The 13,397-nt window shown below is 42.2% G+C and overlaps 1 protein-coding gene across 1 annotated transcript in view; it reads left to right on the top strand.

Moving 5' to 3' along the window:
- Positions 1–5,662: 5,662 nt before the first annotated feature.
- The window catches only part of LOC137413667 (very-long-chain (3R)-3-hydroxyacyl-CoA dehydratase 2), a 45,342-nt gene continuing 37,607 nt past the window's right edge, over positions 5,663–13,397 (top strand). The window contains exon 1 of the mRNA XM_068099103.2: positions 5,663–5,826. Coding sequence (XP_067955204.1) covers positions 5,708–5,826 — 119 coding nt within the window. The 5' untranslated portion in view covers positions 5,663–5,707. The remainder of the gene's footprint in view (positions 5,827–13,397) is intronic.

The following is a 13,397-nucleotide window of genomic DNA, read 5'->3' on the forward strand; positions in this document are numbered from 1 at the left end:
CGCTTTGGCTGGAGCCTTTATTGTTACGGTAATTGGCAAAATGCCACTATCCCATATTTCCATGACATGTTGGGCAGTAGAGATTTCTTGTAACCCAGACAGAGCTCGCTGACAGTAGTGCAGGTATACTGAGAGTATTGCGAGCTCAGTGATTGATAGCTCTACATCACTATGGGGTCGAAGGGCAAGGTTCTTGGCAGAGGGTGACCTGCACGATATGCTTTGCAGGGCATGTTGTTGTTATCCCGCTCACTGCTCCCAATTTTATTTCCGTCACTCTATTCCATAGTTGCAACTGATAAGGTATCAGGAACATTTGACTATTTGCTTGGATTGATGAAGTGCTGGAATTAAATAATAAATAGTTCCTTTCATGGTCATGCTCTATCAATAGTGCCAGCATTGCGAAAGGAAGCACAAGGCTGATAATGCAATGATTAGTTTGTCATTGCTACTACCGACACAGGGCAGTAACTTGGAATTTGGCCAGGGTACAGAAACACAATGGACTATTATTTTATAAAGGTTTCCTATGACTCTGACATACATCAGCGAATCCCAGCAGATTGCATGCAGTGTCCTTTGGAAGGATGTGGCGGTGATGCATGTCTTGCCTTGCCTACAAAGCACCAGGGTAACATGTTGTACTCAGGTAAAAAAGCTCAATGGCAAGTATGCTCTCTTCCCTCCCTTCCTGTTCACATACAAAATGTGGAATGTTTAATCGCTTCATACAAACTGGACAAACACAGAAAGAGAGAAATAGTGAAAGGAAAGTGTTGTTATTTCATCCTTTTTTGTTGAAGACTTATTTTTGGAATAGAAAACGAATACTACTGAAAATGATCTCTGCTACTAAAACTCAGTAAAATTTTGAGGATTGCTACTGAAAGCCATAACGAGGGCTAGGCATCTGTACATTAAAAATTTAACATCAGCAAACAGGTTCAACATCACTTGCATCGTGAAAATTGTGGCCTGCTGATTCTGCTGCTGGTGCTGTATGTGTAAAGCTTGCTGTTCTGTCTGCAATTATATATATATATATATATATATATATATATATATATATATATATATATATATATATATATATATATATATATGTATATATATATGTATATATATATATGTTATGGTATGTTTGAGGGCCTGGCAAGATAGCTTGTAGGTACGCACACTCACCTCTTAGCTGTCCAGCCTGGGTTTGAATCCTGACCCAGCTATAAACTCTCATCCCAGTGTTTCACAAGCAGGTTCATTCATCAATGTGCGTGCCGTCGTCCGTCGGATGGACGCTAAACTGAGCATCGGGTCTGTTGCCATTTGTTGGTGGACGTTAAAGATCCCACGGTGTCCTTCGTGAAGAGTAGGTGAGCTATCGCCGACACCCTGAATAAATTCCAAATTCCTGCCCTATTACTTCCTGAGTTGGAGTGGCGACCCAACCAGGATTGTAACATCGTAACTGCTTCAGCAGCAACAACGCTCTGCATAGGACGTGGTACATGATGATATGTTTGAGCTGTTACAATGATTTATTTATAGATGCTGCCAATAGATAAAGTAATATGTATTGTTTGTTATCGTCCTGCTTGTTATGTAAAAACATAGATGTTGACAAAATAATTTCATGGAGTGTGTATGCAATACAAGCATTATGGGCCACATGGTCTCTTCCCATCCGTACAATTTCTAGTACTACAGTATATCACACAGATATGAAAGGATGTTCCTGCACCAATAACACTCAGCACAAATGTAAGTGCTTTTCTTTTTAATTTCTATGCAGTGTAACAAACCATAGCAAATGATGGGTTTTCTGATATCATTGGCAGAGAAGTCATGTTTTTGCTCCGGAAAGCTTATTAAAAGTGAAAGCAGCGTTTTAATTCCAACTCGTATGTGGTTGTAATGTGTTTGGTGCTGATTGAGTTATTGTTTGTGGGTACAGCATTGGACAATAAAAGGCCACTTCTTTGTGTGTAAAGGTGTTTGTAGTTCGGTCATTTAAAGAGGCAAATGCCAATTTTGCAAGGTGGTAACCACTTGACTAGACTCTAATACGATGGTCATCCCAAAAGGGGTGTCACCCTGCTTGTAAATTCTTAAGTAAAAGGCCGAGGTAATTGTAAGTTACATGTATATTGTCTCGATATCAATCCATCGAGTGAAGTATCGCCATCTTAGATCATCCACCATCCAAGACCATGATCTTTCCTACCCCCTTTTGAACCCCTACACCCTCCAAAAAATTCCAGTTTTTCCTTCCTGAGAGTTTGCTCCTGTCTTGTCCATCCCTGCATCTTCCCCTCATTCTTAGCCAAATCCCTTATTTATCCATCTCTCTATTTTAAGGTTAGCCTGGTGTTGGCTTAGCAGTTAGGGTGCTGGCTTGGGATCCGAGGATCCTGGGTTTGAATCCCGGTCGATCGCTGAATTAACGCCAGGGGGGTTGACTCAGCCTGTCATCCTTCCGAGGTCGGCAAATTGAGTACCAGCTTGCTGGGATGAATGATCATGGCGTGTACCCCGATTTAGAATAGGTACACCGTATCCCTGCGCATCATAAGAGCGTGACCAAGGGTTGGCGTCAGGAAGGGCGTCCGGCCATAAAAACATTGCCTCAAACAGGGAACCATGATTGTCATGGGGGCCCGCAAGGCTAACCCCCGCTCTAGCGGGGAAAATGGCCTTAAAACGATCATTCATTCATTCATTCATTCATTCTCTATTTTAAGGTCATTTCGATTCTCGAAGAGATGAACTTGTAAATGTGTCATGATGTTCGGATGTCTGTCCATCCCTCCGTCCGTTAACTTTTTGACATTTTTGCTACTCCTCCCATATCACCTGGTTGATTGTTCTAAAAGTTGACACATGAATACAAGACATTACCTCGCACAATCGCTTTGGCTTCGAGTTTTCGATTTCGGATCATGTGGACTCCCAGGCGGGGTTACCAACCCCCAAACTTCGGATCCCTACTCATCCCTTATTTACCAACCGATTGCTCTGAAACCCGATACAGCCCTTCTCCTCGATGGTCCGCAGGTTCGCTCAGTCTTATATTTTTCGATTTCGGATCAGGGGGGTTCCCACAAATCGGCAGAAGTCTGAACCACAACCTCAAGAGATGACTGTCAGCTCACTCGGGGCTATTTTATTTCCCTCAATCCTCCTGTTGGTGTTTTCCCCCTCTTTGCTGTTCCTTTTGTTCTGTTGCTTGCTCATCCGTTCTGTGTTGTCGGTCCTCTACGAGCCTTGACCTTGTATACAAAAATAAATAAAAGCAGTACAATTTCTTCTGAAAAGACGAATAGATAAGCCAGTCTCGCTTGTTGGGATTTACCTATTCAAACCACAATTTGGTTAAGTAACACTGAATGGTGCACTCGTGCTTTGTTAATGAAACATGGGCATCTATATTCTGGCATTTTCCTGACCCCTTCTCAGTCCAATAGGCAACTAGAGAGTTCAGAGAACATGATGCCCCATGCAGTGTTACTTCAATGTTAATAAAACTGATTTTAATGGTCGTTTTAAAAAAATCCCAAAGTTTAGTGCCATTGAAGTAGTCCAGAAGTAGTTCTGTCCTGCTTTGACCCCAAAACTCCTCCACTTCCCTCTGTCCTCAGCCAACTCTCTCCATTCTGCAACCAGCCTCACTTTCCTGATATCACTCCTCACACGATCCTCCCATCTCAACTGCGATCTACCTCTTTTCCTCCTACCTTGCTCCCTCAACCTATCCGCTGTCTTTGCCATTCTCTCTTCCCCCATCTGCTTCAAGTGTCCAGCCCATCTCCCCATCAAGCTCATCTGCCACCAATCTCCTCCCTCACTTCATCCATTCTCCTTATATCCTCCCACCTTACTCCCACAATCTTCCTGACCCAGTTGTTCTCACAAACCTGTAGCCTCTGTTGTTGTCAGTGCCACCGTTTCCAAACCGTAAAGGTAGGCCGGCGTTACACATGTCATCAGATCCACTGTGCTCTTGGGAACCTTCAATGCAGCAGAGATTTTTTTGGTGGGCTTCCCCAGATCTGTGCCTCGACACAATCCTGTCTCTGAGCTCTGCAGGCAGTTCCTTCGACCTCATGGCTTGGTTTTTGCTCCGATATGCATTGTCAGCTGTGAGACCTTATATAGACCTGTGTGTGCCTTTCCAAATCATGTCCAATCAATTGAATTTACCACAGGTGGACTCCAATCAAGGTGTAGAAACATCTCAAAGATGATCAAGAGAAATGGGAGGCACCTGAGCTAAATTTCAAGTGTCATAGCAAAGGGTCTGAATACTTATGTCAATGTGATATTTTAGTTTTTTTCTTTTTAATAAATTTGCAAAACTTTCTAAAATCCTGTTTTCTCTTTCCATTATGGGGTATTGAGTGTAGATTGATGAGGGAAAAAATGAATATAAACGATTTCAGCATAAGACTGCAATCTTACTATAATTCACCAAATGTCCATCTGTCTGTCTGTCTGTCTGTTTGAAGGTACCGTAAAAACTGCTGAACCGATCGCAAAGATATTTTGGTTGGATAATCCTGGGATCTCCAGGAGTAAAATAGGCTATTTAGTTTCCCCAAATTTCAGCTTTGGTCTCCAGCATTCTCAGATTTGGACTCCCGCATAACGTTCATTGTTCTCATTGTGACGATGTTGTTTTCCCGGTTGCTGCACCAACGGCTGCACCGATCGCTGCACGGACTCGATCGGACTGGGTGACCCCCAGTCAAAGACATTTTATAAGGACACTGGTTGAATCCCTGCTTGGGAGAATTCTAACCCATTTCAACTGAGGGAAACACGTATCGGGAGTACATACGACATAGCGATTGTGAACACGATTATCGATCACGATTCCCGATCACGATCATCACGATCATAGTGTATCGATGACTGTGAGACATTTGGTGAATTATAGAAAGATACTGTTTAGATTTTGATAATTTGCATGTGATATGATTTAACGGATGTTTATATGAATCGTTTAAAATAAAAAAAACCTTCAATTTCTGATATTTTACCTTTTCATTTGGGCCTCACAATTGAAGCCCCGCCTGTAGTGCTGGTACTGTTGCCTGTATAACAAAATGTGAAAAAGTGAAGGGGTCTGAATACTTTCTAAATGCACTGTATACATATATATACACACACACACACACACACACACACACATGCACATATATACACATACACATACATCCACACACATATATATGCACATATATACACACACACACACAATTACGAAACCCCATGCCATCTCTTGGAAAAATGCAATATAGGCATTATATTGATTCCATAATCATATGCCAAAGAATTGGCAAGACGCAGAGTAATGATATGTGCAAGTAAACAAGCATGCATTTTCATTTTACGATTAACAAACACATTAAACACTGACATTTTTTTCAAAGCGTGTACCTTTGAAACACCTCGTATTATCTGTAGGTTGCACCAGGTGGCAGTGGCTCGTTTTTATCGGCAAGGTAATTTTTCATTTACAGAACTTGTACATATTTCCTTTCCATCTTCGAATAAATATATTATCTAAATACGGCGCGTGCATGCGGTTCTTCACAACTGAAAAGTAAACTTTTACAAAACTTTCGGAACGATCGAGGGAATGAGTGAAGGAGCGCACATTGGTCGGATGAATGAGTCGCGGTGAAGAAGAGGAGCAGGCGGAGATATGTCGCATCGAGAGGCGAACGGGCCGCTGGTTCCTGGCTCGGTGCGCAAGGCCCGGGGAGGACCCGGCAACGTGGCCCGGCTATGGCTGGTGACATACAATATCGTCATGACGGCGGGGTGCGTGCGACGTTTGCACACTTCTTCGTACACACTCTTATTCGTGCCGCTGCTTGCACACACACGAACTCGTCGGATCATCAGTCGTTTCGTCACGTTGTCTCTCGCTCTGGTTCCCCATGCTACGGACCCCCCTCCCCAGTCTTCCGTCTTCCCCGATCATTCATTTCGTGCGCGCGCTCTATCCGTCATGGCAGCTCAGGCCGTTGGAGAGGGCTTTAATACACGTGTGCAATCAGCACCAAACACGATATGTATTCTTTAAACGTGATTGGGGAAAATTTGTTTAAAAATGGGTTGTTGGATTTGAGAACCAGAGGTTGGATATAGATCAGGGATGTCTTGAGTTACCAAGCAGCTCGCCAAGCCAGCCGTTCCTTATCAATGGTTTCTGATGGAGTGCTTGCTTGGATGCTTAAACCACTTGGTGAGCGCTCTACAAGAAACTTGGTAACTGAACACACCTCTGGTGTATTTGCCAGGAGATAGAAGTGATGTTAGTGATGTTCCCAGGAGATAAATCTTTTTTTTTGTATACAAAGTCGAGGCTCGTGTCAGAGCTGACACATAACATAAAAAGAAACGCACGTGAAACATATAATAAAGGGAGGGAGAGAGAGGGAAGCACAACAACAGCAGAGAACAGAGACATGAGATCTGTGGAAGGGAGAGGGCTGGGGCACATTGGATGAACAAGATGGACACTACAGGGGTGGGGAGGAGGGGGGCTTTCAGGAAAGAAAACGGAATTTGAATGAGATGGATTTGGGTTGTATTAACGGCGGTGGAAAATATCAAGGTTTTGGATGGGCGAAGATAAGAGATGGTGGTGAACAGCTGTTTTGAAGATATGTTAACGATACTGGAAGGAGAGTTAGTGTGTGAGAACATAGAAAAATAAGTCGAGGCAGTTGTAAGGGAGTCGTGGTGGAAGAGGGAAGTAGAGGGGTGGCATTGCAGGTGAGGATGGGTGCAGGGTCCACACATTTGGGGTCCATATTTCCCTGTAATTACAAAGATTGTAGTGAGACACAGTTACCCCGATACAAGTGTGTATCGTTTTTGATATTGCTGCATAATTTGTCACTCAGTGTCAAGTAGGTCATATTTTCTTCATGGGTCCCCTCCTCTCTCCGTCATTTTGAGGGATGTATGTGGCACTGCGTTTTTACAGGCAACATTCAAATGCCCAGAAGAATCCCTGGTGTTGGGCTAGTGGCGAGGGTGCCAGCTTAGGATCGTAGGATCCTGGGTTCGAATCCCGGTCGATCGCTGAATTAACGCCAGGGGGGTTGACTCAGCCTGTCATCCTTCCGAGGTCGGCTAATTGAGTACCAGTTCACTGGTAATTCCCTGTTTGTCGTAAAAAAAAGGCGACAAAAAGGTTGGCGGCAGGAAGGGCATCCGGCCGTAAAACATTGCTTCAAAAAGGGGACCAAAAAACAACAACAACCACGGTGCCCGAAAAAGGCAAACCCCCGCTTTGCGGGGAAAAATGGCCTCTAAAGGTGTTTTTATTTTATTTTATTCAAATGCCCAGAAGGTAGTTCAAAGTTAACCGCAAAGTGTGTGGCATCGTTCGACCTGTGTACGAGGAATACCTGAAAAGGGCTGGAAGATCACTGGTGGCCACTATTGACCATGCTGGGTTTTTCTTCACAATCTGATAGCCACATGGTGTATCTCCTGTTGCTAGCTCGTTTTCTATATGCTTAGAATCCAAATCTATACTACAAGAGAGATGTTTGTATGTCTGTTGCCATTTTTCTCAGAGATGGCCGAACTGATCTTCGTCAAACTTTCAGAGGTTCATCAGTGAGTGCTGATGAACCTTGAAGCACTAACGTGATTTAAAATATATTTTGGAAAAAAAAAGTTGGATTTTATATAATGCCTAAGCCTTTGGAGCTGCAGTATGTGAAAGCTAACATTCAATGATCCCTGACTCCATTCCTTAGTGGGTATAGGGAAGTGTTTCCCCCCCCCCCCCCCCCCCCCACAAAAAAGGAACAACTAGAGCAATGCGACTGTGTCGCCAATATGCCTCCGCATAGTCCCACAATGGGTAGATGTCCTAAAGTAGAGTTCACTGTCCTAAAAATATACAAGTTTGATTTAAATCCCTTCAGCTGTTTTCAAGTATCACATTTTCACCAGCCATGATGGGTTTCACGTCGATCTGTAAAGCGGTTTCAGAGAAGGGATTTTTTTAAATATCAGCTTTCAAGCTAATATAGCTGCCACACCACGTGGCATATGACCTTAAAAAAATGTACACTCTGCATATGTATGGGTAGGGGATCACGTTTGTGAAGTTTCGTGTTGATCGGATAAGGTTTGTTTTTCTATCCAAGATGGCTGCCAAACCACGTGACCTACAATGCCATCATTTTCAAACTATACCCAACAATGGTGTTAGATGATATTTGTAAAAGTTTGCATCAATAGGGTAAGCGGTTTCAGAGATATAATTATTTAATATTTTCCTGCAATCCAATATGGCTGCCACACCATGTGACCAATGATGTTTTCGTGATCATCTTTTCATCGACATGCCTAGTCAATGACACACGTAAAGTTTCGAGTCGATCGATTTGGTGGTTTGGGAGAAGATGTTTTTTCAAGTTTTTATGTTGAATCCAAAATGGCTGCCAAACCATGTGACCTATGATGTCATAAAATTAATATTTCAATTCAAATGGGTCATAGATCATGTGCATGCAATTTCAGATTTTTAGGATAAGGAATTCGATTAAAACATTTTTGGCTGGTATACACTTCACTAGAGTCCCTGTATATAGAGAGTTGTGTCAACTCAAATTTGGACGCCATTTTGTGTCTAAGTGTGTCGGATTAGATATACATGTACATTCGCGATATGGGGTGATATATTCTAAACCTGCTAAAAAAAATTTTACTGCACATATTTAGTCTTATTATTACATACAGGTGATATTTGTTTTGTCAAAAACTCAGCTATTGCCGTGAAAAAGAGCTGTGTGGTGATATTAAAAGTGGTATGGCAATGCATATTACAAGCCAACACTGCATATAAGAGCTAACATTATAAGTAAGACAAACCAATGCTGTCGTTCTCTGAATTTTAATAACTTTTAGAAAGGAGTGTGGGCATATCCAATATTTTTAAAAGGGTGCCGAGAGCAATTCCGGTGTAGGACTTCCAGCCGACATATAGTCTAACACGCTTAAAACAAATTCTGTACGTGGTATTGCCATATTTCTATAGTGTACAACTTTAGTTTTATCGACATTTATATTCAATTTCCTTGAAGCTCCTTGAAGATTATAAACAAACACAAATCACTTCCCTTTAAAAGGGTTTTCAACGGACAGACAACCAAAAAAAAACCGAGCAGATAGAATTGCTTTTGAACATCGATCATCAAGCGGCGTGGGCCTACCTGGCAGAGTCTCGAGGAGTCGATCACTTTCCAGCTCTTTCGTCTGACTTTCGCTTCCCAAATTTGTCTTCTGACTTTATCACTTGGAAATCTATACATCTTATATTTCCCAGATTGGTTTGAACAACCAAAAGCAGAACAACCAGTCATTTTGTTTGGCAATAAACAACATTCCCGTACCAAGCTGACGTTCACGCACGGTGAAGTTAGACACAAAATGGCGCCACGAAATCACGTGACTAGAAATCTCGGGTCAGCGCATGGCGCAACTCTCTTTATACAGGGACTCTACACTTCACCTATGATATGATATCATCATTATCAGGCTTTTGTTCCCCATTGGGAGGAATTGACAATGTGCCAAGTTTCAAATTTTCCTATTCAGCTGATTCCGAGAAATATTTTTATTATTATTTGCGTTTATTCCCAGATGGCCGCCATACCACGTGACCTATGACGTCACAATTTTGATAAAACATTCTGTATGGGTGTCACTCCTACTCTGAAAGTTTCGTCTCAATCGGACATGTGGTTGCTGAGAAAAACGAGGTTTAGCCCTTACGGAGGGACAACTTGAAAACATAATGCCTCCGGCCACCTTTGGGGTGGAGGCATAAAATAATTTTGATTTCTTCAAAATGCCAACAGGATTAGAACAGCACCGGGCAACGCCAGGTACCCTTGGTGGTGCTTAATATTTCTGCCTTCAGGTGGATTTGAAATTTGAAATCCTGGATGCTGGTCGTGCCCTGACCACAACACCACCATACCCACCGTGGATCTCAACCTTATTGATGGATCCTAACCTTTTCATTTCTTTTTGAACAGTAGAAAATGATTGCAAGTGCTTTTTGACTTTATGATGTCTTATTAACAATTCCTTGTTTAAACGTGTACCTTCATCGAAGTACAATGTATGTGACATTTTGTGTGATTTACGAGTCGTGACAACCATTCCTCGATATAAAGTGTACAACCCGTACATTGTACAGAACATTCAAGTAGCCTCACCCCGAAGGTTTTCACCCAAAATGATAGTTTGTTGTGGTTGTTTTGGTGTACAAAGTCGAGGCTCATGAAGGAGCCTCGACTTCATGGAGAGTTAGTGTCATGAGCTACCTTCAGAAAGTATTCACACCCCTTGATGTTTTCACATTTTGTTGTATTGCAGCCAGAATTTAAAATGAATTAATTTTTTGGATTTTTTTTGTCAATTTTTTTGTTTGATGAAATAGATTTTGTTTTGCCAGTGGGATATTTTTTTTTTTGAATTTTTTTACAAATTAGTTAAAAATGAAATACAGAAATATCTAATTTACATAAGTATTCAACCCCTTGAGTCAATTCTTAGTAGAAGCACCTTTGGCAGTGATTACAGCTTCGAATCTTCTTGGGTTTGTCTGTATCAGCTTTGCACATCTGGAATTGGGGAGTGTCTCCCATTCTTCCTCGCAGATTTGCACAAGCTCTGTCAAGTTGAATGGGGAGTGTAGGTGAACAGCAATCTTCAAGTCTTTCCACAGATTCTCAATGGGATTCAAGTCTTGGCTTTGGGTGAAGCCATTCCAGTGTTGCTTTGGCTGTATGCTTGGGGTCATTATCCTGTTGGAATGTAAATCTTTGCCGCAGTCTTAGGTCTTTTCACTCTGAAGCAGGTTCTCCTCAAGGATTTCCCTGTATTTGGCTCCATTAATTGTTTCCTCTATCCTTACAAGTCTCACTGTCCCTGCCAGTGAAAAGCATCCCCATAGAATGATGCTGCCTCCACCATGCTTCACAGTAGGGATGGTGTTAGATGGGTGATGAGCTGTGCTCGGTTTCTCCCAGACATAGTGCTTTGCATTCAGGCCAGAGTTCAATTTTCATGTCATCAGACCACAGAATATTTTGCCTCATGCCCTGAGTCTTTTTTGTGGCTTTTTGCAAACTCCAGGTGTGCCGTCATGTGCCTTTTTCTCAGGAGTGGCTTCCGTGTGGCCACTCTCCCATAAAGCCTAGATTTGTGAAGTGCTGCAGAGACTGTTTTCCTTCTGGCAGGTTCTCCCATCTCAGCCAAAGAACTCTGTAGTTCTGTCAGAGTGGTCATTACGTTATTTGTCACCTTCCTGACCAAGGTCCTTCTTGCCCGGTTGCTCAGTTTGGTCGGACGGCCAGCTCTAGGAAGAGTCTGTGTTGTTCCATATTCTTTCCATTTCCTAATGATGGAGCTCATTGTGTTCTTGGGAACTTTCAACACTCGAGAAATTGTTTTATACCCTTCCCCAGATCTATGCCTCTCACAATTCTATCTCGGTGTTATCCAGACAGTATAATATAATTTTTGCTCTGACATGCACTGTCAACTGTGGAACCTTATATAGAAAGGTGTGTTTCTTTCTAAATCATGTCCAATCCATTGAATTGGCTACAGATTGACTCAAATCAAGTTGTAGAGACATGATCAAAGGAAATTGGATGCACCTGAGCTCAATTTGGAGCATTGTAGCAAAGGGGTTGAATACTTTTTGACTCAAGATATTTCAGCTTTTCATTTTGAATTATTTTGTAGAAATTTCTTTTTAAAATTTCCACTTTGACATTATGGGGTATTATATGTAGATCAGTGACAAAAAATCTCAATTAAATCCATTTTAAATTCAGGCTGTAACACAACAAAATGTGAAAAAGTCAATATTTTCTGAAGGCACTGTATAAGTTTTGGAATTCCTGATGTAATGCTTTAAACGTCCGCTCTTATTCCGACATGCCTGCGGTTCGAACCTTGGCTGAGTCATACCACAGACTAAAAATAGTGGAAATGCCCTTTGGGTCACCTGCTAGAATCAGGGAATCACTGGCAAGCGTGGATGACCCACAAAAGTTTCAAAGTTGTGGTCAAGTTTCATTGAAATTGTGTGTGCCGTTTCGGAGAAGAAAGCAAATATAAGTTACTTATTTTGGGTTGTCATACCTGAACCCATTTTGGCCTCAACCCCCACCTCGTCCTGTAAACTTGCTGAGACCCTGATATATTTTATTTGTGCCATGAACAAATTTTAGTCCATCCCGGGAGATGAAGGTTGATAAGTTTCATCGAAGTTGTTTGTGTAGTTTCAGAGAAGGAAGCAAATACCTATTTGGGGGTGAGGGGGGGGGGGGGGGGGTCAAACCTAGATCCACTTTGACCACCACCCCAACACCCACACTCCCGTAGATTCCCGTAGACTCCCTTAAACCCCTTCGACCCCAATTCATGTAATGCTGTGAACAACTTTGGTATATCACGGCCATGAGTAATGAACGTTGTGGTCAATTTTCATCTAAAATGGTGTGTAGTTTCGGAGAAAACTGATAGTTCCCCACTGATGGGCCTGATCTGGGTCCGGACCTTCACCAAAATCTAATCAGCTTGTTCTTGTCGCATAACAAACTCATCCACCAATTTTCGTCCAAATCCATCCACAGCTTTTTGAGATGTCCTGCTCTCACAGACAAACAGACAGGGGTGAAAACATAACCTCTGTCCACCTTCAATGGCGGAGGAAATTATTGTCATCTTTGGAGATAATATGTGACCCTAAGAGTCCATTTCATTACTGCCCGACAATCTGCGCCGCTCCTGGGCCAACAGGAGCCAGAGAGCATCCTGATGACCTCTGCATTCACTGTTGGAGCAAATATCTATGGTTGTATTATCTTCTTGGATTACTCTTCTCTTTCTTGTGCCCACACAATTGCATTGAAGGTTAACATTGGTAACAAATAGTAATTGGTAGTGTGTTATACTGTACACCAGATTTGAACTCTACTTTTCCAGTGAAAACGTTCATAGAATCCATCTTACAATGGAATTATATTGGTAATATGCCTCCAGATTTAGCTTTTTGTTAAATTACAGAGCAACATCCTGACTGCGCTGCAGATATATCGAACGACCAGAAATGATACCCTTCATTCAACAAAAGATTCATTTTTCCAACACTGTGCCTTGTGTCACAAACATCCATATACATTACATGACCAAAAGTATGTGGACATCACATATCTCATTCCAGAATCATGGACATTAACATGGAGTTGGTCCCCCCCTTTGCTGCGAAACAGCCTCCACTCTTCTGGGAAGGGTTTCCACTAGATGTTGGAAGATTGCTGTGGGGATTTGCTTCCATT

Source organism: Myxine glutinosa, chromosome 1 (assembly GCF_964187855.1).
Source record: "Myxine glutinosa chromosome 1, kmMyxGlut1.1, whole genome shotgun sequence".
NCBI lineage: Eukaryota > Metazoa > Chordata > Myxini > Myxiniformes > Myxinidae > Myxine > Myxine glutinosa.